We start from the raw sequence: 23249 nt of genomic DNA, 5'->3' as shown, positions 1-23249 counted from the left end.
AAATAACACCACACAGGCATTAATAAACACCTAATGGATCAGATTATGTAAAAAAAAACAAATGGTGACAAAAATGGAGATAGAACCTTATAATTCGAACGTCACAAAGTGCAGATGTATGGATAAGTGCGTACACCTCCAGTGTGGTAGCAGACAGGTCAACTCACTGGGGGTGACAGACTGCACAGACTCGGCCAGGCTGACAGCGGAGGGGGTCTTCGGGGGTGAGGTCTGTTCGGAGGAACGGTCTGTGCTGCTACTGGGCTGCAGGTGTGGGGTGACGGGCTGGCCTCTGTCCCCCGTGGTGCTGACTGAGCTCTGAGGTCGGACCTCCTCTGCCTCCGCCCGGGTGAGCCTGGCCGGGTCACTGGGCTCCGTGGCGGGGTCACTCCCAGCCTCAGTAGCCCCGACAACGGCCTTCCTTTCCTCCCCCTGCTCCTGAAAAGACAAGACAGGGCAATAAGGATAACAAATGCATTCATTTAGAGACCAGAAAAAGAATGACATTGCCAGACAAAGTATCTCGACAAACCTCACTGTCTGGCTCCACCCTTTCCACCTCTGCTTCGACGTCCTGCCCTTTCCCAGGTGTGCAGGGATTGGACGGAGCCCTCGCACTGTCGTCCACCTCAGCGCAGTGATTGGTTTGTTGAGAGGCCCTGCCGGTCTGCTCCGGGTTGGTCGTGCTCTCAGACAGCCTCTTGGCAGCCTGGATCCTCGTCGGGTGCAGCCGACTGAGAGACATGTAGTGGAAGTTGTCTTGTTCCCCGTTGAGCAAGTAACCTGAGAAAGACATCCTCCGGAACTCCTGCGGGGGTGTTAAAACAGGCTGTTAAAACAGGCTGTTTTTTATCGCAAAAAACGGATGAATACTGACCCCCACAAGAAAGAAGCATAGACATTAATCTTCCACCTAAAGAAAATGTATAATAATAATAATATAATTGCCCTCTTGGATGCCCTTACCTCTCTGAACTTCTCCAGGGACTGCTCCGGGCCGAAGACGAACTGCAGGGGCACCACCTCGCAGTGGCAGCACGGCCGCCCGCTGGAGCAGAACACGTGGTCCGCAACCTTCTGCAGAGTGAAGGAGTTGATGATCCGAGAGTGACGCAGGGCCGACACAATCTCATCCTCCAGGAGCCAGCGGAACTAAGGCGGGGGGGAAGCGGAGCAGAGTGAACGGGACGTGGACGTCTAGCTCAGTTAAGTAGGAATGAATTACTTGTTCTATTGTCTAAACCAAACGAAATATGAGAGTGTATGAGATTATTAGACCAGAAGAAGAGAAAAATCTCACCTCATCCATGGTGGCTAAAACTGCTAACTTGTGCGGGATCGGGAGTTTGGCCAAGGGATCCCCTGAAACCCTGTGTTCCGATAAAGCAGTAAAGAACTGAGCTTAGAGGGGATCGATCACCCTTTGACGGCCGGCAGCCTGACAGATTTCATCATCGCCGGCCAAGGCCGTGTCAAAATGCTTTCACGAAACACATGTATCCCGACCCAAGATGGATGGCCCCCGTCCTTCCCACTCACCCATCAACACCGACCCCCCTCAGGCTGTCCAAATTGCCCATTAGCTCGTCATCTGAGCGATACGAAGAGGGCTGCCCTGGAGAACGGTTAAGTGACACGCTGCTTTCAGATGGGTACCTGAGAAGAATGTTGTTCATTTCGTATGAATACCACTCCACTACTGAATGTACTGGAAAATGTAAATGAATTGGAGCATGTGTGTTATATACTGTATAAATGCTTTGTATTGCAGCACCATAATTCCAAACCAAAACATTGATCAGGACTGTTCACATTCACACTCACCTGTTGTGGCGAAAGTCCGAGGCCAGGACCTCAAACTCCAGGGGCAACGTCAAGACGAAGATGTCCAGTGTGACAGACAGCTCGTTCAGATCCACAGCCTGGAGGGCCTCGGCATTCTCCAGACAGGTGATTACCTCTCCTGGAATTACACACAGGTCGTGACGTTAGAATTATATGGTTCTATCTCCATTTTTGTCCAAATTTAGTTTTTTACATAATCTGATCCATTAGGTGTTTATTAATGCCTGTGTGGTGTTATTTTTAAAATGTTGACATTTTTGAGTTACTAATTCATAAAATACAAAGGTTCCATCTCACAAAACATAATGGAATGTAAAAACGTTGAAGCTCAATATCTCTGAACTACCCTAAACGGAGATAGAACCTTAGAATTCTAAGCTCACGAGGTGTCAGCACAACAACTAAAACAGAGCATTTGATGTCATTCTATGATCTTCATTCTATTCACACTTCCTATATTTGGCACAGGGGTGTGGGGGGGTGGGGGGTGTAAGGGGGGTGCAGAGGGGAGACAGGGGTGCTCACCCAGACAGGTGGGTAGCGTCTCCATGGGCATGGAGCCGTGGCAGCTCTTCATCTTCACAGAGCAGGTGAGGTGGACGAAGAGAGGGGGCATCTCTGGCTGCGGCCCCTCAGGCTCCAGCAGAGAGTCGCCGTCCAGGATGCTGAACGAGTCCTCGTCCTGGTTGACGGTGTTGGAGTCGGACAGGGACTCGTCCTCGCCGAAGGACTTCCTGCCGACACGTTCCAGGTACTCCACCTCCAGGTCCGTGTCACTCTCCGTCACTATGCAGCAGCCGGACACGTTCTCTGTGAATGTGACGATGACACGATTTTCAAGTATTTTGAAATACATGGCCATAGTATTGGCAGACCTTTAAAATAGAGATATTGTAGTGGATAACAATATGAATACTTAATTTGTTTTAACGTGGTTGCCCAGAGGGTAATATATAACATACTATTGTTCAATGTACACATGGGTTATGGTTAGGGCTGCACGATTATTGGAAAAAAGATGACATTGCAAAAAAAATGGAAATTCTGCAATCATTCTAGAACGATTGGGGTGATTTTGTAGGGGGGTGCATCTGCATAGAAAATAAAAAATAATAATTTTAAAAAGCTGAAAATGACTTTTTACTCTGAAGACATTTTTGAGAGTGAACTATGCTTTCTTGAACTTGAATGTTATACAATTGGCGCTGTGACTACTCTTCTGAAGTGATTTTGGAGAGGGAAATTAGGTAGTTTAATACACTGGTTAACTCACCATGACACCACTGTATTCATAAAATACTCTTCTATCAATCCAGACTAAAGTCAATGATCTTGATATTCATCATTCATGTTGCTTATCCTAAAATAAGGGGGCTCATTTATGAATGAAGAAGAAGGGTGGTGTCTAGAAGAGATCCTGGAGATTATAGGAGCCATTTTTAAATACCACAGATTTCGCTCTTGGAAAATGTCACTTACTGTTTCTGTAATAACTTATTAATAAAGATTAGAAAAATTATGATAACCATCTTATTATCTTAGTTTAATGTCATTTCAATGCATCATAGAACTTTTATTTACAAGCATAAAAATATATATATATTATGGCGATGTGACATTTTCGCCGTTCACTCATGAGCTAAATGCCGGTAGATTCGCGTCTTGCTCCCTTTAACACATGTCGGCATTTCCCTGGTTGTTCCCTGGAACTACTAGATCTACTAGAACTGAAAGCAGCAAGTAACAGGCACGTAACATCCATATGTCAATTCCTTTTGCATCAAGCAGCAAAAAAAGATGTAGCATGACATGTTTGAGTTAATTTGCCTTACTTGACATCGCAAGTCCTGCAATGTGACTATCGCACATGCACACGTCGCAATGACGATGCTGAAACGATTATATCGTACAGCCCTAGTTAGGGTTAGGATTAGGATGTAAACTAGTGAGCACATAGATGGATTTGGGTACTAAGCTAGTTAACACCAGAGGATCTCTCACCATCTTCAGTAGCTGGCTCTGACACCACCTCTTCACTGAGTCTCCTCGCCTCCTCCTCCTCTTCTCCGTCAGAGTCCTCCTGAGGAGAGGGAACACACCAGGCGTTCACATGGGCTGGGCACAATGGCAAACACACAGCTGCTTTCAACCAGGAGTGGACTGGCCACCTGGAGGCCCGGAAGACATGGTGGGGCAGGTGGATCTGTGGGGCCGGCGAGCGACATGATCTGTGGGCTGTGGGTATGGTATGGGCCGGATGATCTGTGGGCTGTGGGTATGGTATGGGCCGGTCCATCTGTGGGCTGTGGGTATGGTATGGGCCGGTCCATCTGTGGGCTGCCGGTCAGCGTTCGCGATCTGCACGCTCAGTCCCCCTCCCCCCAACCCCCCCGCGGCTGGATGAAAGCGTTTTTGTTGTCTCAGTCCATCCCCCGCTTTCAACTCACCTCTTTCTTTGGTGATGGAGGGCAGTAGAAGAAGTAATGGGGATTGGAAGGCACCGTCTTGAAATACTGAGCACCAATCTCCATGAATTTGTCCTGTAGAATACAGGAATTGGGAAACACATTTGAAACTGTAATGTAAAAATATCTATATTGAACCATCTGGAAATGTCCACGACCTAACTCTAATCTATTTCCTCCATGCACTGGATATTACCTGTATGATTATTTATCTATATATTTTTTTCTGAGTGGGGCAGTCCCACTCATATTTTATTTTATTTTATTGACAGATACAGTAGAGATTTAGACAGGAAGGATGGGTGAGAGAGAGAGGAGGGATGACATGCAGGCTGGAATCGAACCGGGGACCCTGCGGTTACATGGTCAACGCTTAACCCGCTACGCCACCTAAGCGCCCCTTACCTGTATGATTTTGTGCAGATCAGGGTACACCTCACACTTCTGCTGCAATTGGAGGAGTGACAGAGGGAACTCTGGGATTCTGGAGGTCTTGGGTTCATCCAGTGGGGATGTCGGGGCAGAGGCCCTCCCTCTGGCCTCAGCTTCACTGTTGTCCTCCATCTCAATACTGCCAAGACATTAGACGATAGTTACTCAAAGCAACATCCAACCAAGGTCAATCATCAAACAAAAAACACACACATGACAAACTTAACGGGTCTCCTACAATAATCTAACTCTGAATGTGTTATTTGAAAGCTCTGGATCCAGATCAGAGGAGAACCTCTTGATTCTATGTCCCTGTGGATCAGTCTATATGATCTGATCTATGATCAGTCTAGAGGTCCCACCTGGATGAGGAGGCCAAGGGGCCCCTCTCCGCTGGCCCCTCTTCTTCCGCCTCCCCGATAAGGAACGTAGCGGAGGCGTTAGCGTGGCCTCTGACCCCGTCCCCGCCCGTCGGCTCGTGCCGCTCCCGGAAGACCCGGATGTGGCCGCAGAGGGTCTGCAGGAAGGAAGTGATGTCGATCTCCTGGAGAGACTCCTCGCAGTAGTCCATGGAGGTCAGGACGTCCTGGGAGCTGATGCTGCAGGACTGCTGCAGGCTCCGGTATACGCCTGAGGGCCAGAGCACACGACCAGGAAGTGAGTCATCGTTTGGTTTATTCGCCTTTCAGTTCCCGTCAAATATAGCACATTAACACACGTATCTTAACTCCTAAAATAATCGCCAGACAAAATAATAAGAGCTAAGAGATCAAATAAGAGCAAAATGTACCTTGAGAAAACTGTTTTTTTAACAATGCATTTCAGTACAGGGTGTACAAGAAACAGCTCACCTCACACAACAGTGAAAGGAAAAGCTGCTGCCTTGACTCTATCTGCATGACAGCACCTAAAATGTGCATTAATGTAAATCCATCAGCTTGTCTGGGGGAAGTGGATATTTTCTCTCGGCAAAAGCCGTCTAGTTCATCTCCTGACTGACATTTACAGATGCTTCTGCCACGGAACAGAAAAGGCAATCCTGAGATGACAGCTTAAAGACTGCTTTAATTGATTTTGCAGTCAGCGGGATGCTACTAGGTGAGAGATGGGGCTGTCTTGTTTAAAGCCTAGCATGCGCTAGCGGCACTGTCTCAGGGCCTGGGAGATGTGTGGTAACAAAAGTTTTTATACTGTAAGACAGAAGGGGGGTATCAGCTGCTGTGGTATATATACTGTGGTCAATAAAAGGCCATCCGGCCCATCTGCTTTCCACAGCAACTTGCAATCTCGCTTCCCTCCCGGTGGTATAAAGCAAGAAGTCAATTATAATTGGTGTCCTAGAGATCCCGTTTCCCCGAGGAGTTTATTTAAGAGTGTTTGTTACGAGGACGAGGGACGGTCCGAGGTAAACGCTAGCCAGCTGAAGCGGTCACCTTTGACATAGCTCTGGTGGTAGTGCTCCTGGAGGAGGCTGCAGTAGCTGGCCAGCTCCTTGTGTTTGTGAGGCTGCGCCATCAGGTCTGTCCAGGAGGAGGTGGTGCTGCTGCGCTTCTGGGAGAGAGACCTACAGGGGACGGAAGACACATCGGACACACACACACCCGACCTGCCGTTAGAGAGGAAGGGGAGAGCGTAAAAACCAAGAAGCCCCCATTGGTGATCTGTAGGAACCATTACAATCCATAGGGAGGAAAAGCATCGATTTAATGAGGTTTAAGCCCCTTTTCCCTTGATTAACATGCAGACATCTCATGTAAGACATCATAGTATCTCATATCTCTTTGAGTAAAACACACACAAAAAAACACACTGTCACAACACAATTCCATGTAAATGCTTCACTATGCATGTAGGAGGGTGCAGGTGAATTGTATTATCCTGACGGAGGGACACTTCACAACAGGCATGTTGTGAGGGACATTAAAGCTCCAAGGCATGCATTTTAGGGCGAAACATAAGCAGTTCAGAAAATGGATAGTTTTTTTTTTTGCCAGTAATACAATAACGTTCCTCTGAGCAAAGATAATAATACTAATAATAATAATTCATTAAATGTATATAGCGCTTTTCCGAGGCTCAAAGACGCTGGAAATAGATAGATAGATAGATAGATAGATAGATAGATAGATAGATAGAGAATCAGTCTGCCATTATACACAAAATACACAGCACATGTGCAATTCTTACATACGACATTGATTTCTTTATCATAAGTAAAAAAGGAGAAATGTCCATAACACTACAACCAGAATAGGGTCTGCTAAAGGTTGCAACATGTGCATCTGAAACAAATGATGGCAGCTAAGAACAAAGTACTGTTTACTGGAACATGCAATCAGTTCAATATCATCAGTTTGTAGAGTTAGATTTTTTTTGTTCATAGGTCCCACGAAAAAATGCAGATGGATGCTATTACACCCATCAGTATCTGACTGCAGAGAAGACAGCCTCATACAAGAAGCTATGAGCTCCACAAACAGAGCCATGTTTGGAAAGGAACTGTGGTCTCCAGATTAACCTTCCCAAAATGTTGTGAAATTGACTTGTATTATAGCTAATCTTTGGATTTTACATGTGTTCCATGTTCATCAACCAAACATGTCGGCTTTTGATTTATGGAGCCACGCCCTCAAGCTTTTTAAAATATATATATATATTCCGTCAAACTGTCCATTAGGCACCTGTCTTCTCTGGAGTCAGATACCTCCCATAGCAACACAAGCCTGGAGTGAGTGAGAGAGCAAAGGGAGTTCCTCAACCCCAGTTACAGAGAAGCAACTTGGACTGCAGAAGAGCATGACCTCAGCATGACCTCGGCATGACCTCGGCCGCTCTAGGGCCCCTCCCCTGAAACCACCAGCAGCTCTACACCGGAGGAGGGAGGAGGGCTGGTAGAGCAGCAGAAAGCAGCAAGCAGTGCTACCTGAACTTCATCTGCTGATACATCTCCCAGGAGTCAGCGTCTTGAGGTCTATTCTCACCCAAGGAAAACAATCAGAGATGAACACGTTAGCATCATGGGGGGGCTCGACCACAATGACCTTGCAAGCCAATCCCTGAGAGAGACGGGTAATGACTTTTGAGAGGATTCAAGAGTCAATCAATCAACATATGATGGATGGTAAAAGGTGATTAAAATGATGACAAGTGCTGCATACATGGAGCCTTGGAATGCGACCCACCTTTACCCCCTCCCTTCGCAATCAGTATACAATCAGTGTAGGTACCTATAGAAGATGTCCCGCGGCTGGCGGTTCGAGTTGGGATGGACCAGCTGTTCCTTCAAGGAGTCCAGAGAGCAGTTGTAGACGTAAACGGGACATCGTTGGTGGGAGAGATCGCCGGAGCTCTGCTGGGACACCTGCCGGCTGAACGTGATGTGACAGTCCCTCTTCTGGGGCTCCGAAAACTGCACTCCATCTCTCTCCTCCACACCTAGAATGGACAGAGAGAGGGATAAAGGAAGTTGGTGAGGAGGAGGTAGCGACGGATGAAGTACGGGTCCGACAGAGCCTGAATCTGTATGTTTCACTGCGGTCTGTTCTCTATGATCCTTATATTTGAATCAGTTCATCTGGTTTTTACTCAGGATTTCAATTTATACCTTGAAATAATACAATGGCACATCATGTAAAAATAATGGTGCAGTATGCTAGGATTAGAAGCATTTCTGAAACATTGGGCTCCCCTACCGACACCTGGGGTTCCGCTGCTTGGCTCAGAGACCCGGTTCTCCCAGCTCTCCTGCTCCACAGAGGAGCTCTCGGCAGTCCTTCCTGACCCAGGGGAGAGCAGGGGCGTTCTAGAGACCAGGGGCCCGACGCTGGAGCTTTTCTTCAGCCCGCTTACACCACCCTCCAGCACAGACTCAGACCTGTCCAAACCGTTGGTGGAGCCAGAGTGAGGTTTGTTGCTGGGAGTGAGGGCGTCCTCGTCATCTTGCGTGCCGCTTCGAGGCTCTGTCTCCAGCCCAGCGGACATTAATAACTGCACATCTGCAGCAAAAATAAATACCATTCTCTTGATATAACCAACAGGAAATATATTTACGCAAGGAACAAAACCATACCACTACAGTGTTTCCTCTATATGCATTTATTGGTGGTGGGCCGCCACGAATGAATTTCCTCCGCCACTAATTGATTCAGTCCACAAAACAAAACAAAAAAAGTTCTAAAAAAAAGTGAACATTTTAGCTGATTAAAATATATCTGATCCTAGATCAGCGCTATAATGGATGTTGACTAAAAGTGCACCTAAATCCACGCCCATCTCTCTCTAACCGCTGATCCAAAATCAGATTAATGACATTAAACATTCAGTTGACGACGTGACACAAGGGCTCCTGATTGGTCTAAATGTGAACTGTGGTATTATTGTTATTGTGTACAGGCCACCGTAGTGACATCAGGGGGGTATTCCATCAACGTCGCTAAAGGAAAATCCTGGCTTATTTTGGATAACTCTCGCGAGACTTGTCAGAATATGCCTGGATGTTTTTAGGAACTCTCGCGAGACTTGTCAGACTAAACCTGGATTTTCTTTTAGCGATGTTGATGGAATACCCCCCAGGTCAGGTGGGCAGGTTACGACGAGACAACAAGAGACCGGTATTGTAGAGCTTACAGAGCGAGTTAAAATAAAGACACTTACATTGAAATACAGAAGGACTCACGTGTATGTTTAATAGAATAACACGACATGGTGTCAGAAGTCCTGTAAGTGAGTGTTAAGAGTTAGATCGGCCGACAAGTGTAATTTGAGCTCGTGACGGTGAGAAGGGAGAAGAAAAGATGGATGCTAATGCTAACGCGGGAGCAGCTGCAGTCCAGAGAGCTTCTTCGAAAAATTAAACGAAAACAGCGACAGATGGATGGATTTTTCAAGAAAAAAGATGTCCCAGACACTTCAAACATTGCTGAAGCTAGCAGTGGCTATGAGCGACCCGAAACTGCATGGCTGGCAGGACCAAAGAAGCTAGGTGGTGGATCAGCTAACAGCGTTTATGGCGGGGTACCACCACCACCAGCTACAACTACAACTACAGCGGGAGAGCCATCAGCATCGGCTAGCTGTGTTGGTGTATCAGCAGACATTAGCAAGTCAAAAAACTATTCTTATGTGCCGTCACTTTAGCAACGACACAGTATTGTCAAGGGGAAAAGAAGGGGAGACGATTTTTTTATTGACAACGGAATTACATGCTGGAAAAACATGCAGCTAAAATTCAGGGAACATTTGGACCTTCAGAGACACACGGGAGAAGTACGGTAAAACAGGGCTCATGTGGGTGTCATCAAAGGTAAGAGTTTGTTTTCTTTAACTCAGCTGATACTCAGCTGTTTACCGAATGCTCCATCTGACTGTGATTTTACTTCTGTAATGTGGTGGGTTGACATAATTCACGCACGGAACTATAGGTTGAGAGTATTGTTCCGTCCGCAGTTGAGTGCGTAGTAGCCAAGTTGTTTAGACTGTTCTATTTACTGCTTGAGTGTGTTGTTGACAATCGTTCATGTCCTTCATTAAACGTTTAGCTTTGTCATTTGATACGCCGCCTACGACTACCATCTCTCTGCACTACAGTAAACAGTTAATCAGTAACGTTAGCCGCTTTTGTGCTCATGTAGGCCTACTTCGTATTATATTATAGCTGATGATCTTTGTGTGTGTGTATGTGACTGTCAGTCACAAGTTTATATTCTGTATATTCATTTATTTATTTTTGGCCATCCTCTAGTTTCGGCTGAAATTAGGTCGTTGTTTTGAGCGCGCGTGCGCGTTTCATGCGCGTGCACGCGGGGAGAAAAAAAACGCGCGCGCTGCGCGCACGGTCAGGGCTATCCGCCACCAATGTCAAAATTCCTGGAGGAAACACTGCACTAGAGCAGCAGTTCCCAACCTTTTTGGACTCACGGCCCACTTTACAAATCTCTACAGTATTCGCGGCCCACTCAGGCCTAGGCACAATTCTTTTCACGTGCACGCGCATGAAACGCGCACGAGCGCTCAACACAACGACGTAATTTCACCAAAAACTAGAGGGAGCGTGGCAAAAAAATAAAAAAAATAATAGCGGTTAAACCATTAAAGCCGAGTGGCGATGTTTTATATAGCAGGTGATCAAATGAATGAATGAATGAATGAATGAATGAATGGTCTTTATTGTCATTGCTATAGTACAGGTACCAAACAACGAAATTTGGGAGAAATACCAAGATCGTAAATGTTGTATGTGTTCAATATTTACGACCAAACATCCTTATGTGTATGGGCAACTCCCGACTCCCGACTAGGGTTGGGTACCGAAAACCGGTACCGGTATGGTACCGGTTACTTTACATTCGATACCTACCGAACCGAATTGCAACAGAGATTTCGGTGCCTCGTTTCGGTTCCTCTGTCGCCCCCTGGTGTCCGAAACGGACGTTACATGCAACCGCACGTGACATCGCCTGTTAAAATTCCACTCAGTTCATGTAATCCGAGACTGAATCGCTCTCAACAAGTGAGAGGCAACGCGCTTGCAAAACAGTTTTGTGATTGGTCTGAATTTAGCGGGAAATATGGATTTCAGGAAATCCCTCTCCTTTGTGTCTCTCCATCACTTTAACAACGTTTTATTGGCAGGGGGAAAGAATTGGAGTCGAATTTTTATTGACAACGGATTTACATGCTGGAAAAACATGCAGCGAAAATTCAGGGAACATTTGGACAATAAGAGACACACGGAAGCTGTGGTCGCATGGTCTAATTACAGGGCAATATGCGCGGCGCAAAAATAATCTAAAATCATCACGAACAGAACGGCGGAGGTATGGGAAAACAGGGCTCATGTCGGTGTCATCAAAGGTAAAAGTTGGTTTTCTTTAACTCAGCTGATGCAGCTGTTGATTGTTTACCGAATGCTTCATCTGACTGTCACACTGTGATTTTACTTGTGTAAACAGTTAATTAGCCCGTTTTGTGCGTGTACTCTCATGTAGGCCTACTTCATATTGATGAGCTGATAATCTTTCAGTGTGTGTGTGTGTGTGTGTGTGTATGTGACTATCAGTCACAAGTTTATATTCTACGGATGTTGTTCAGTGCTGTATGCGCGTTCCCCGTTCTGTGTGTACTCTTGTGTACTTCATATTCAATGAGCTGATTATCTTTCACTGTGTGGGTGTGTGGGTGTGTCTGTGTGTCTTGGGCGGATCTGTCAGTCACATGTATATTATACGGTAACCTATGTTCAGTGCTGTAGTTCCCCATGTTCTGCTGCAGCTGTAGCATCAGGATATGTTGGTATTTGATCACCTTATATAAAACATCGCCGCTCTGCATTAATGGCGTGCACTCGGAAAATCGCGTCAGTGACCACTGATGTGAAAAATCCTGGATTTCTATATAGATTTATTTTTTTAATCAAAAGTAACGATTTAAGTACCGTTTCGGTACCGGTACCGTTTTTAAAGTACCGATTTGGCACCGGTATCGAATAAAACTAAACGGTACCCAACCCTACTCCCGACTAGGGTTGCCAGATGGGCTCGGGGGTTTTTTGGTGGAATTAGCGGTATTGGACTGTGGTTAGGGTGGAAAATGTTGATCCCATCTGGCAACCCTGTTCGCGAGTCCGATTGTGACGGGGATGGAATGTAGCCAATCAAGAAGCGAGCTGACTTCTTCTTTTCGGATGGAAATATCGGCACACACCACACACAATACGATCAAGGCTGTTCAATCCAAGATTTTTTATCTTTTTAAAATTAAAACGTTTTTGTAACAAAAAAACGTCAATAATTATTTTTTTTGCCCATGATTTGGCGGCCCACTTGCAGTACTCTCGCGGACCACCAGAGGGCCGCGGCCCATAGGTTGGGAACCGCTGCACTAGAGCATATCCAGACCACAGTTAAAAGCAGTGACTAGAGCCAGGGCCTGAGGGGGGGTGTAAGTACCTGTGAAGGTGGCAGGGAGGAAAGTGAGGAGGATCTGCTGGGAGCTGATGTACTTGGCGTAACACTTCCACTGGGGGGTAGAACAGTCCCTCTCCCCTGGGACTGCCTCTTCATCCACCAGGTCTGCGTTGCTGAAACTCTGCCAGAGAGGAGAGACACACACTGGCCATGACTGAGGGGGACACACAGATGTGTTACCCAAAAATTGCACCAGGATTTATTTATTTTATTTTGCCATTTAGCAGAGCGACTGAACACCTAAACAGAACTAACAGCTCTATTAAAAGCGACTTACAATTACGAATTACAGGGACATTCCCCCTGGAGTAACTGAGGGCTAAGTGCCTTACTCAAGGGCACACTAGTAGTGGTGTGGTTTCAGGCGGGATTTGAACTCACAACCTTCCGATTACAAGTCCAACTCACTATCCACTAGACCACCACTACCCCCATTTATTTGAACCCTCTATTTGTAGGAAAGAAGGTATAGAGGATTTACCTGAAGGGTACTGGTGGTATAGAGGATTACCTGAAGGGTACTGGTGGTATAGAGGATTACCTGGAGGGTGCTGGTGGAACCTGTCACCTCCTTACTGCTCCCGACGGTGTGGAAGGACATCAGCGTGTCCTGCCTGTCAGGAGGCTTCAGGCTCTCCTCTGAGGAGACCACAGGAAACATATCAACAATAAAGCAATATCACACGAGAGGGAGTGTGTTATACTGAATATCAGCACGGCTGTGATTCGGTCGTAGACAATCACAGCCGTGCTGATATTCAGTATAACAGCACGACCTCGAGTGTGATATTTCTTTTATACAACAGTTCTACAGCGCGATTTATTAGTTAACAGTAATAAGCGACAACAGATTATGATTTGTTTGTTTATTTAATCATAAAAATAAACAAAAAATAGTTCCGCAACTGAACTTCAAATGGACGGTTGCCTAGTAACCTGAACACAAACATGTAGTCTAATTAACGGTCATTTAGTGGAACATCTGTGCGGCGGAGTGATAGTTAAAAGTCCCAGTGCTGTTATACTGTATATCAGCACTCATGGAATGCCTCTCGTCCAATCAAATTACTAGGTCGGAACTAACTGTTGTATAATCTACTGTAACATGGGAGAGGAACAGACAATCCTATAAAGCAGACTTACTTACCTTTGATAACAGGTAGAGAGAAAGGTGCAACGTGGCCATCTCGTTCCCTCTCTAAGATGTGATGCATGAAGGTGACATGGTCGGCCTCGGCCAAAGGGATCTCCCTGTCAGTGAGCTCCTGTTGCAGGCTACTATGGAAGAGGCTGAGCAGGAGCTCGTTGGGCAGGTAGGGGGCGCCCTGGAGCAGCTCCTCGTTCTCCGCTGGGATACAAACAAACACAAACACATCGGTCTGTCTACCATCTCATATTATCAAACCACATTTGTCATTCCATGTTAGAAATAAATCAAAATGTTGAGGACATTGTGAGTGTCACCTCTGCTAAGAGTGAGGAAGAAAATCTCAATCTGCTGGCACTTGGGGAGTAGCTCGATGAGGTCGAACTGGAAGGGGATCGTGTGAATACAATCCTCAGACGCCGGGTCTTCGCCTGCAGCTAAAAACAGAAGGAGGAATCTATCATGGGGGTGTTTAACACAATTAAACAAAGAGTATACAAAGTCATTGATATCAAGGCTTTGGCTGAAATTAGTTTTCCTGTTTGACATTAAATATTTGGGATTATGTTCAAGTCAAGACTAAAAACCCATCTTTTTAATATTGCCTTTAAATTACTAAATAATTAAATTAAGATTATAAAAACCCATCCTTTTAATATTGCATTTAAATTACAAAATAATTAAATTAAGATGATATAATGATTAAAGCACTTTGAGCTGCAACGTTTGCAGGAAAAGCGCTATACAAACGAAGTTATTATTATTATTATTATTATTATTATTATTAAGATGCCATGAATTGCTCAGAGACTGCTGGTTTGATAGGTAGAGGGGTTAGTCTGTGTTCATGTTGAAACTCACGTCCTTGACCCTTGACCCCTCCGGTTGGATACATCTGCTCCTTGTTCTGGCACAGCTGGCTTAGGTACTGGAACGTCATCATGGTGGACATGCATGCCAAATCCCGAGGGAAAATCTACAAGTACAGTAACCAACCAACCGTATACACATCTCAACTCAACCACCTCTTTTTTGTCAGTCGTAATATGGATTAAATTAGCGGAATAGCAGTTAAGTCAGTCATCCTTATACTGACCGCCTGGGGGACCTCCTGGTAGGTCAGGGCGTGGAAGGGCCTGTGTTGGTCCAGAGGGCTGCACACGGTCCCGCTCTGGGGCTCCACCCAACACTCAGTCACCAGGTTCAGCTCAGTGTCCACGTCGATGGCCTCCACCTCTGTGTCATTGTCATCATCTGTGGAGAAACTACAGTCCCATATGAGACGTGGCTGTTGATATTATCGAATGGCCAGAAAAGCAGTGTAATGTTAGTGGTGAAGTACGTAAGAAGTACGCTATAAGACTATTTCCCCTTTAAAACAGACAGGCAGTGTTACCTGTCTTTGGTTGAAGTGGAGTGAGGGGGAAACAGGATGTACTGGACGATACAAGTCTGACTCTCTCTGTCCGCAGCCAATGGCATGCCCTGAAGTCGAACGATCAGAATTCATTTAGTCATGACATTGTAAGTTGAATCCAACATTGATAGAGCACAGTAATACACTGCACTCAGTAGAGGCATATCGTAACCGATGTTTGAGGCCTGATACTTTTAACATTACCATGTTCACAGTGTAGTCAGGAGGAGTGGTACATGTAAATGGTGTTATTATGAGTGTTCACAACCTTGGGAAGAAATGGTTTCCATTCAACCTCTGTGAAAGCGTCATCATGAGTTGATTGGCTAAGTGCATAATGTTTAGTACATTATGTGACAGCCACTGGTGAAACCGGGAACAAGTCACCAACCAATCAAAATGTTTGGATTTTTATTGTGAAAATGTTAAATTATTTCACGTTGTTGAAAATCAATGACACACTCCTAGTCAAGCCAAGACATTGAATTGCAATGGATTTGGTGAGTAATCCCCACTACTCTACACTACCTAGGTAGGTAGGCACACTGATTTTCAACAAAGCTTAAAATGTATTTAAATTTTTCGGAATAAAAGTCTGAACGGTCTGTCGGTTGGCGACTTGTTCACGGTTTCACCAGCCGCTGTCACATATTTGCTGTTCCCTGGTGCCCATGTTGGCGGATTGGGAGCTCTGTCACCACGGTGACTATGCCCTCTCCATGTTTTTACCTTCATTGGGAGCTCTGTCACCATGTTGACTATGCCCTCTCCGCTGGCCGCAAAATGAAAGCCCTCTGACAGACGAATCCTGGGTAAACATCAAAACACACTTCAAGGCAACAATTTCACATTTAATAGAGCTGTTAGTTCTGTTTAGGTGTTCAGACACTTCTGTCTATTTGTGTACCATTACTTATTCATTAACTTGGATTCTGAGTAAAAGCAACATTTATTAAGCTCCAAATGCTGTTTAATGAACCTGGCACGACTTTTCTCGCATTTATTATCATTTGCATCAGTTAATGAATTACTGAATAGGTGGAATTTGACAAATTTCAGGATGATTCTAACAATCATGTTTTTTAGTTTGTGTTTAGGCTCTCATAATATATTTTCTATTAAGTAAGAATGCATGTTGTTTTCCAATAATCTACAGTATACAATGTTTAAGATATTCTCCTATTTGATTTTATACCCTATCAAAGACATGCACAGTTCCCTGATTAAATTAGTAGTTGGCACAGAGAGTGGCAGCAAACATTGGTCATTTGGTATCGACTCCCTAGCAACACTCCCATGTACTGCCCCACCTATATTGGTGATACGGTTGTGTTGGTCGGGGGCAGACACATTTTGCAGTGACCCCAAATTAGCTCAAGCAAATTGGATCCCATTATGCGAGTTATGAAAGGCAGCTAAAATGATTCTTTGGCTAGACCTCTTATCAATGCTGCATCCATAACAGCAATGCTACAGGCCTCTAACTGACTAATGTCACATGATTCTAGATAACATTTCAGAACACAGGGCGATCTCTGTCAGTAACCTCCTGAGACAGAGTCTCCCTGTGCCTGTGGCATGCCAGATCAGGGTATATACAGGAATCTTGAGGTTAATTTCAATACCTTTCTAAGACTTTTTAAAGACCGTGTCAATATTTTTCCAGACCTCACCGCCACTTCCAGCTGTAACCGTTTACATCAGTGAAAACCTTTAACTTAACAGTTTTAGTTTGCAATAGACCAGACCACTATCACACAACAGAATTTCCGGTTCATCTTTGTTTTTTAATAAAACTAATAAATTCACGAACTTTTACTAAAAGTTTTTAGGACTCAAACTCTTTGGACAGAGTCTAATGCAGAAAAATACCTACACAATTCAAGACCTCATAAAACTGTGATAAGACTTTTTAATACTTATTAAGGGTCTTGATTTTCCCAAAATTCATTTATCAACTTTTAATACTTTTCAAGACACAGCGGATACCCTGCAGAGGGACTCACTCAGACAGCATGGAGAGGATGTGGGCCACAGCTTGCAGGGGGATGGCAGGCCCCAGGCCGCTCTGCACCGTCCACACCCAGCGCTGGTGCAGGAAGTAGCGGGACAGCGAAGCCAGGGTGGACGAGGCCGTCCGGTTGGCTGCCACGCTGAGGGGCGCCGTGATGCTGGGCGGCTGGGAGAAGTTCTCCATGTTCAGGATGAACGCAGTGTGGAAGTCTGCCGGGAGCTTCTCGTACCTACGGGAGATTCAGAGGATCAGATGTCAAATGTGTGTAAGGTCCTCGTAAGCACCGACATAGATCTGAAACATCAGGCACGTTTCTTGACATTTTTTTAAAAGAGAAGCACTAATCTGTTAAGTGGTTCCTTGTTTTGTACGGACCTGATCAGCAGCTTTTCCAGAGGCTTGTTAAGGACCACCACACAGGGCCGGTCAGACAGGGCAGGCTTGGGTGCAGGGAGAGGGAGAGGAGGGGATTTGGAGGGAGACGGGTGGCCCAGGATCTTCCGCTTGGTCTTGGGGGTGGCCTCCTTGTTCTGGACACGGTGTGGGAAGCGGAGTCTCAGGATCTGCTCCCGCAGCTCCTCCACAATCTGAAACAGGACAGGAAAAGCCTTCCGTTTAATACTAGAACAGCCATGAGTGTGAGTAAAAAAACATGTTATATCTTTGCACTCAATCAAATTTCAGGACCCTCCTTTCATGACTTTTCCTAGATATGTGCGTTCTACCACCCAGTATGCTTACATTTTCAAAATCACATCGGGATAAGCTAGTATAAAGCTATTTTGCTGTTTTTCTGTGTAGGAAGCAGGCTAATTTACAAGCGGCCAACTAGTGGTCGTTGTGTGTAAATAGCAGACTTACATTCTAAAGACGCTCTTTTAGTAGGTAAAAAGGCACTAGGCTGTTCTAGTGTTAAGGGAATAGACTCCTTCACAAACAGATAGTTTGAGATTCACCATTCTGAGGGAAAAATGTGTCACTGTATCCTTCCACTTTACTGACAAATTCACTCTGCTGGTTTATTCCATTGTTGTACCTTGTTCCTGGTGTGAGCCAGCGTACCGATGGGGAACCCCAGGCGCAGCACCATACAGGGAGCCTTGGAGATCAGACGCACCAGGTAGAAGGAGTTGGGAGGCTGGTCAGAGGCACTGTGGACAGAACATTCAATAAAGTCAGTAGGGATGTAACAATGCATCGCGATACAGTTAATTATTGATACAAATATTTTACGATTCAAATCGGTGAGATTAAAAATTAATCGCTAGAATCGTATAATATCACCATATTATACAGAGGTGCATGTCAAGAAATTAGAATATTGTGGAAAAGTGAATTATTTTCCGTAATTTCATTCAAAAAGTGAAACTTTTATATATTCTAGATTCATTACACATAAAGTGAAATATGTCAAGCCTTTTTTGTTTTAATGTTGATGATTATGGCTTATATCTCATGAAAATCGAAAATCCTGTATCTCAAAATATTAGAATATTACAGAAGACCAATAAAAAACGTTTTAACCTTCTGAAAAGTATATTCATTTATGCACTCAATACTTGGTCTGGGCTCCTTTTGCACGAATGACTGCATCAATGCGGCGTGGCATGGAGGCAATCAGCCTGTGGCACTGCTGAGGTGTTAGAGAAGGCCAGGTGGCTTCGATAGCGGCCTTGAGTGTTCAATCAAATTGAGTGTATTGTTACATCCCTACATCCCTTACCACACTGTGGACTACATTTCCCATGAAGCTTACTCACCTGTATATGAGCTTGACATACGAGTAGCCCTCCACTAGTACAAAGCTACTCCAGTCTCTCAGCAGTGAAGTGAGGGCAGAGTGGGAGATGCGACACTGGATGGTGCTGAAGCGTCCGTTGCTGCCAGCAGAGTGGAGGTGCTTGGGTACAGGCCTGCGGAGAGAAGACCACCAACGCAACGGCTGGTTAACCATTAAGACTGGTCCCTGGGATATAGAGTAGCCTGCGTAAGTAATGGGACAGTGAAAATATGTTTTCTTGTTTTGGCTCTACACTCCACTCCAAGTACTTTAAAATGAATAAGTATTTTAAATCGGAAACTGGGTCGTCGTTGGATCTTGCAGCTGGATAATGATCTAAAACATACGTCCAAATCGACACAAAAATAGTTCACTGAACACAAAATCCAGCTTCTGCCACGGCCATCTCAGTCCTCTGACCTAAACCCCGTTGAAAACCTGTGAGCTGAGCTGAAGAGGAGAGTGCACAAGAGATGACCTAGGACCCTGGATGATCTGGAGAGGTTCTGTAAAGGGGAATGGTCTCAGATTCCTTGTTCTGTGTTCTCCAACCTTATTAGATGTTTCAGGAGAAGACTTAGTGCTGTTCTATTGGCAAAGGAAGGTTGGTTGTATAAAGTATTAAATGCATGGGTGCTAATAATTGTGGCACACGTGGTTTTGTTCGAAAACATTTATGACAGACTTTTATTTTTCTCTGAATAAATGTACTAAAATACATTCGCTTTAAAGGTTGGATGTTTTCATTTGTTTCAGTGTGACATTATAATTCACCAAAAGGTGGACTTTTTATTCATCTTTACCGGGCGTGCCAATAATTGTGGAGGGCACTGTGTATGACTAGCTATGCGCTATCTGAAAACATATTGATGAGATTGAGAACTTCCTTGATTCATTTGAACTTTGAATGAAAAAAGGACATCTCGGAATGTAGGTGCTCTGTGGAAAATAGAGCATAATAGTACATTTCAAATTGACACTTGGAAAACATTGACATTGGAAGGAGTAGTTGTGAAACCTCTTACATGTCATGCTCTAGGATGATGGCGATGCGATGCATGTGCAGCCATCTCTGCCAGAAGTTGGCATCCATGGAGAGGATGGGCTTCCAGTATAAGGCAAACTGGGATTGAGAGGAGTCTTTGGAGCCACTGTGCTGGAGGGAGAGCACCTGGAGAACAGAGGAACACAGTATGTGTATGAGATCAACTGAGGTCGATGTCTCCAGTTAGAATGAAAGTTAGGAGGAGGACTACAGCAACATACTGGTGTGGTGGATCCGGGGGGGATGTAGAAAAGGGGTACTCCATTTTTGGTACTCTCAGGAATGGTGTAGTTCTCAGGGATGGAATTGAAGGACTGAAGGTGAACCAGCATTTGATCTGTTTGGTTTATACTGCAAACAAAAGAGAGTAGAAAAATCGATTGTTTATACATAATAGATTTCTACTCAAACAAGAACTTAAGTCATATGATCACTCAGTGTTTCCTCTATATGCTATATATTGGTGGCGGGCCGCCACGAATGAATTTCCACCGCCACTAATAGATTCAGACAGTCCACTTTGATTCAGGCTGCGCAGAAAGGCAGCGAGTTATTATGACCGGAGAACAGAAAAAAAGCAGATTGAAGCTAGATTTAGGCCGCTTCCAGACCAACATTTCGTTACGATTTAGGGGTAGTTATTTACAATATGTTACAATGTTGCAATTAACCTTGTCGTTTGTGTTCGCACTGCAATCGAGACTGACTCGCTCTCAACAGGCGCGCGGCGCGAGGCGACGCGCTTTCAAAACAGTTTTGTGATTGGTCCGAATTTAGCGGGACACACGCCGGTGCCTTTAATCCCGTAAACGTATCCTAATCGAAAATGCAACATCATCAGCGACGACTGTGGGTTATTGCATTTACTGCTTATTATGTTTGTGTTATGCTAATAAATGTAGATCCACACAGGTATACAAACTGAGCTCCGTTTACTGTCAAGTGCCATTCCTTCTGACAACACACACACACAGGTCGTAAAGCTCTAACGGACGTACAGAACGTGACGTCGTAAAGTGCAACAAAGTGCTGCAATGACATACTGTCGTACATAACACTGCTGTTCTCTGGTTCATGTTCTTATACCAGTGCTCAGTATAGAGTATTTTAAATGAACATTCGTAATGTATGTCTCTGATGTTCATGGTCAACTAAATCAGCCTATTTTGTGAAACAAATAATGTTCCCGCTAATGGGTTAACCGAGCATTCTCGCACCTAACGTGCAAGCACCTAGCTTCGAACTATTCATAGCAATATGCGCGGGGCAAAAATAATCTATTGCCTCTAAAATCACCACGAACAGAACGGCGGAGGTACGGGTAAGCAGGGCTCATGTTGGTGTCCTCAAAGGTAAGAGTTTGTTTTCTTTAACTCAACTGATAGCATTACCTTGCTGTTGTTGTTTACCGAATGCTCCATCTGACTGTCACACTGTGATTTTACTTGTGTAAACAGTTAATGAGTAACGTTAGCCGGTTTTGTGCGTGTAGTCTCATGTAGGCCTACTTCGTATTGATCTTTCTGTGTGTGTGTGTGTGTGTGTGTGTGTGTGTGTGTGTATGTGTGTGTGTGTGTGTGTGTGTAATGCGCGTTCCGCATGTTCCGCTGCAGCTGTAGGATATATTGGTATTTGATCACCTTCTATATAAAATCACCTGCTCGGCTTTAATGACTTAACCGCTATTTAAGAAATTATAATTGTTGCCACCCTCTAGTTTTTGGTGAAATTACGTCTTTGTTTTGAGTGCCAGTGCGCGTTTTATGCGCGTGCACGCGATAAAAAAAACACGCGCGCTGCGCGGGCGAAAGAGGACCGCTCCGCCACTTAATGTGAAAAATCCTGGAGGAAACACTGTCACTCATTGTGGCAGTCACAGTAAAGGAGAAGATATACAGTTAGTCATCATTGAAGGTCCCTAGGCCTGCTGTGTAGCCCAGCAGTAGGTCACATTTACATTTACATTTTTGGCATTTAGCAGACGCCTTATTCCGAAGCGACTTACAATCAATACATTAGAATACTAAGCGAGTTAATCATCAATCCACCAGTCGTAGCAGGAAGAGTAATCCAGCACAGGCCCGGGGCCATTGATAGAAGGAAAAACCTTCTCCTATCACCTTCTTCTAAACCTAGTTTTTTTTTTTACACTGGTAGAAACAGAGAAACAGTAAAAGGGGGGCAATAGGCATTTTTAGGGGACACAGTAGAGGGGAATGCGGGTGTCTTTAGGAGACGCAGTGCTGAGGGGCAGAAGATGTCTCAGGAGGAAGCAGGTCACCTCTGCAGAGTGTTCCAGAAGCGGCGGATGACGGAGGTGCGGTAGGGGCTGGTGATGGGCTTCCTCAGGGTGCAGCTGATGTCGTGCAGGATGTCGTAGCTGCCCTCCATGGTCACCTCCACCCAGGTGGTGCGCTTGGCCAGGTCCAGGGGCCAGGAGGCCACCGCCAGGTACTCGATACGCATGTTGTGCTTCCACAGCAGCACCAGCTTTACCTCCAGCTGAGTGCCCCCTGGTGGAAAGGAGGACAAATACAGCCACTGAAAATGAATGCATTTCTACAAATGAAGATGATGGGCCCCAATCCCATTTCACCCCTTGACCTCGGGTTTTAGGCCTACCCCTCCGTTTTGCGCGTTCACGTGCAGGGTAGGGGTGTCCCAAATCTTGTTTTCATGTAGGGGTAGGAGATTTTTTTTTTAGGAGATTTTTAAGGACCAGACACCGAAGGGAGCCACAACACGCCGTCTTATGAAATCCCAGAATGCCTTGCGTTCACGATAGTGAAAACAGGAATAAGCAGGAAGAGACCTCCACACATGTCATTATTTTCTTCATTAATAAAGATATACAAAATGATGCTAACCATCGTATTATCTTAGTTTAATGTCATTTCAATGTATTATAGACCTATTCTTTATAACAAACATAACAAAAATCACTGTTATGCCTGTGTCTAGCAGCTAATAGCTGTGTGTTTAATGTTAGCTATCTAACGTTACATGTTTTAAGGCTGATTTGTGCATGACAGTCACACATTTTTACACATTTCCATGTTGCATTTCCCCCCTTTGATGGCATATGACTATATGAAATTTAACTAAAGTTCAGCAGCGAAGTTGTTGCACTGTTGTCTGAT

The 23249-nt window shown here is 45.0% G+C and overlaps 1 protein-coding gene across 1 annotated transcript in view; it reads right to left on the bottom strand.

Moving 5' to 3' along the window:
• Nucleotides 1-23249, bottom strand: part of szt2 (SZT2 subunit of KICSTOR complex) — a gene marked incomplete at its 5' end in the record, with an annotated part of 80593 nt that overhangs the window by 45240 nt on the left and 12104 nt on the right. Inside the window, 30 exons of the mRNA XM_080536588.1 lie at nt 168-438; nt 533-808; nt 967-1152; nt 1301-1370; nt 1540-1656; nt 1825-1963; nt 2371-2655; nt 3847-3925; nt 4293-4385; nt 4716-4881; nt 5105-5372; nt 6176-6306; nt 7666-7713; nt 7970-8177; nt 8435-8737; nt 12689-12827; nt 13248-13345; nt 13854-14054; nt 14171-14284; nt 14715-14829; nt 14950-15118; nt 15250-15338; nt 16000-16078; nt 17277-17513; nt 17660-17871; nt 18321-18435; nt 19045-19197; nt 20090-20235; nt 20331-20460; nt 22391-22622. Coding sequence (XP_080392714.1) covers nt 168-438; nt 533-808; nt 967-1152; nt 1301-1370; nt 1540-1656; nt 1825-1963; nt 2371-2655; nt 3847-3925; nt 4293-4385; nt 4716-4881; nt 5105-5372; nt 6176-6306; nt 7666-7713; nt 7970-8177; nt 8435-8737; nt 12689-12827; nt 13248-13345; nt 13854-14054; nt 14171-14284; nt 14715-14829; nt 14950-15118; nt 15250-15338; nt 16000-16078; nt 17277-17513; nt 17660-17871; nt 18321-18435; nt 19045-19197; nt 20090-20235; nt 20331-20460; nt 22391-22622 — 4869 coding nt within the window. The remainder of the gene's footprint in view (nt 1-167; nt 439-532; nt 809-966; nt 1153-1300; nt 1371-1539; nt 1657-1824; nt 1964-2370; nt 2656-3846; nt 3926-4292; nt 4386-4715; nt 4882-5104; nt 5373-6175; nt 6307-7665; nt 7714-7969; nt 8178-8434; nt 8738-12688; nt 12828-13247; nt 13346-13853; nt 14055-14170; nt 14285-14714; nt 14830-14949; nt 15119-15249; nt 15339-15999; nt 16079-17276; nt 17514-17659; nt 17872-18320; nt 18436-19044; nt 19198-20089; nt 20236-20330; nt 20461-22390; nt 22623-23249) is intronic.

This window comes from Nansenia antarctica (genome assembly GCF_963989245.1).
Source record: "Nansenia antarctica genome assembly, chromosome: 7".
Classification (NCBI taxonomy): domain Eukaryota; kingdom Metazoa; phylum Chordata; class Actinopteri; order Argentiniformes; family Microstomatidae; genus Nansenia; species Nansenia antarctica.
The sequence above is the reverse complement of the archived record's forward strand: the minus strand, read 5'-3'. Positions and strand labels throughout refer to the sequence as shown.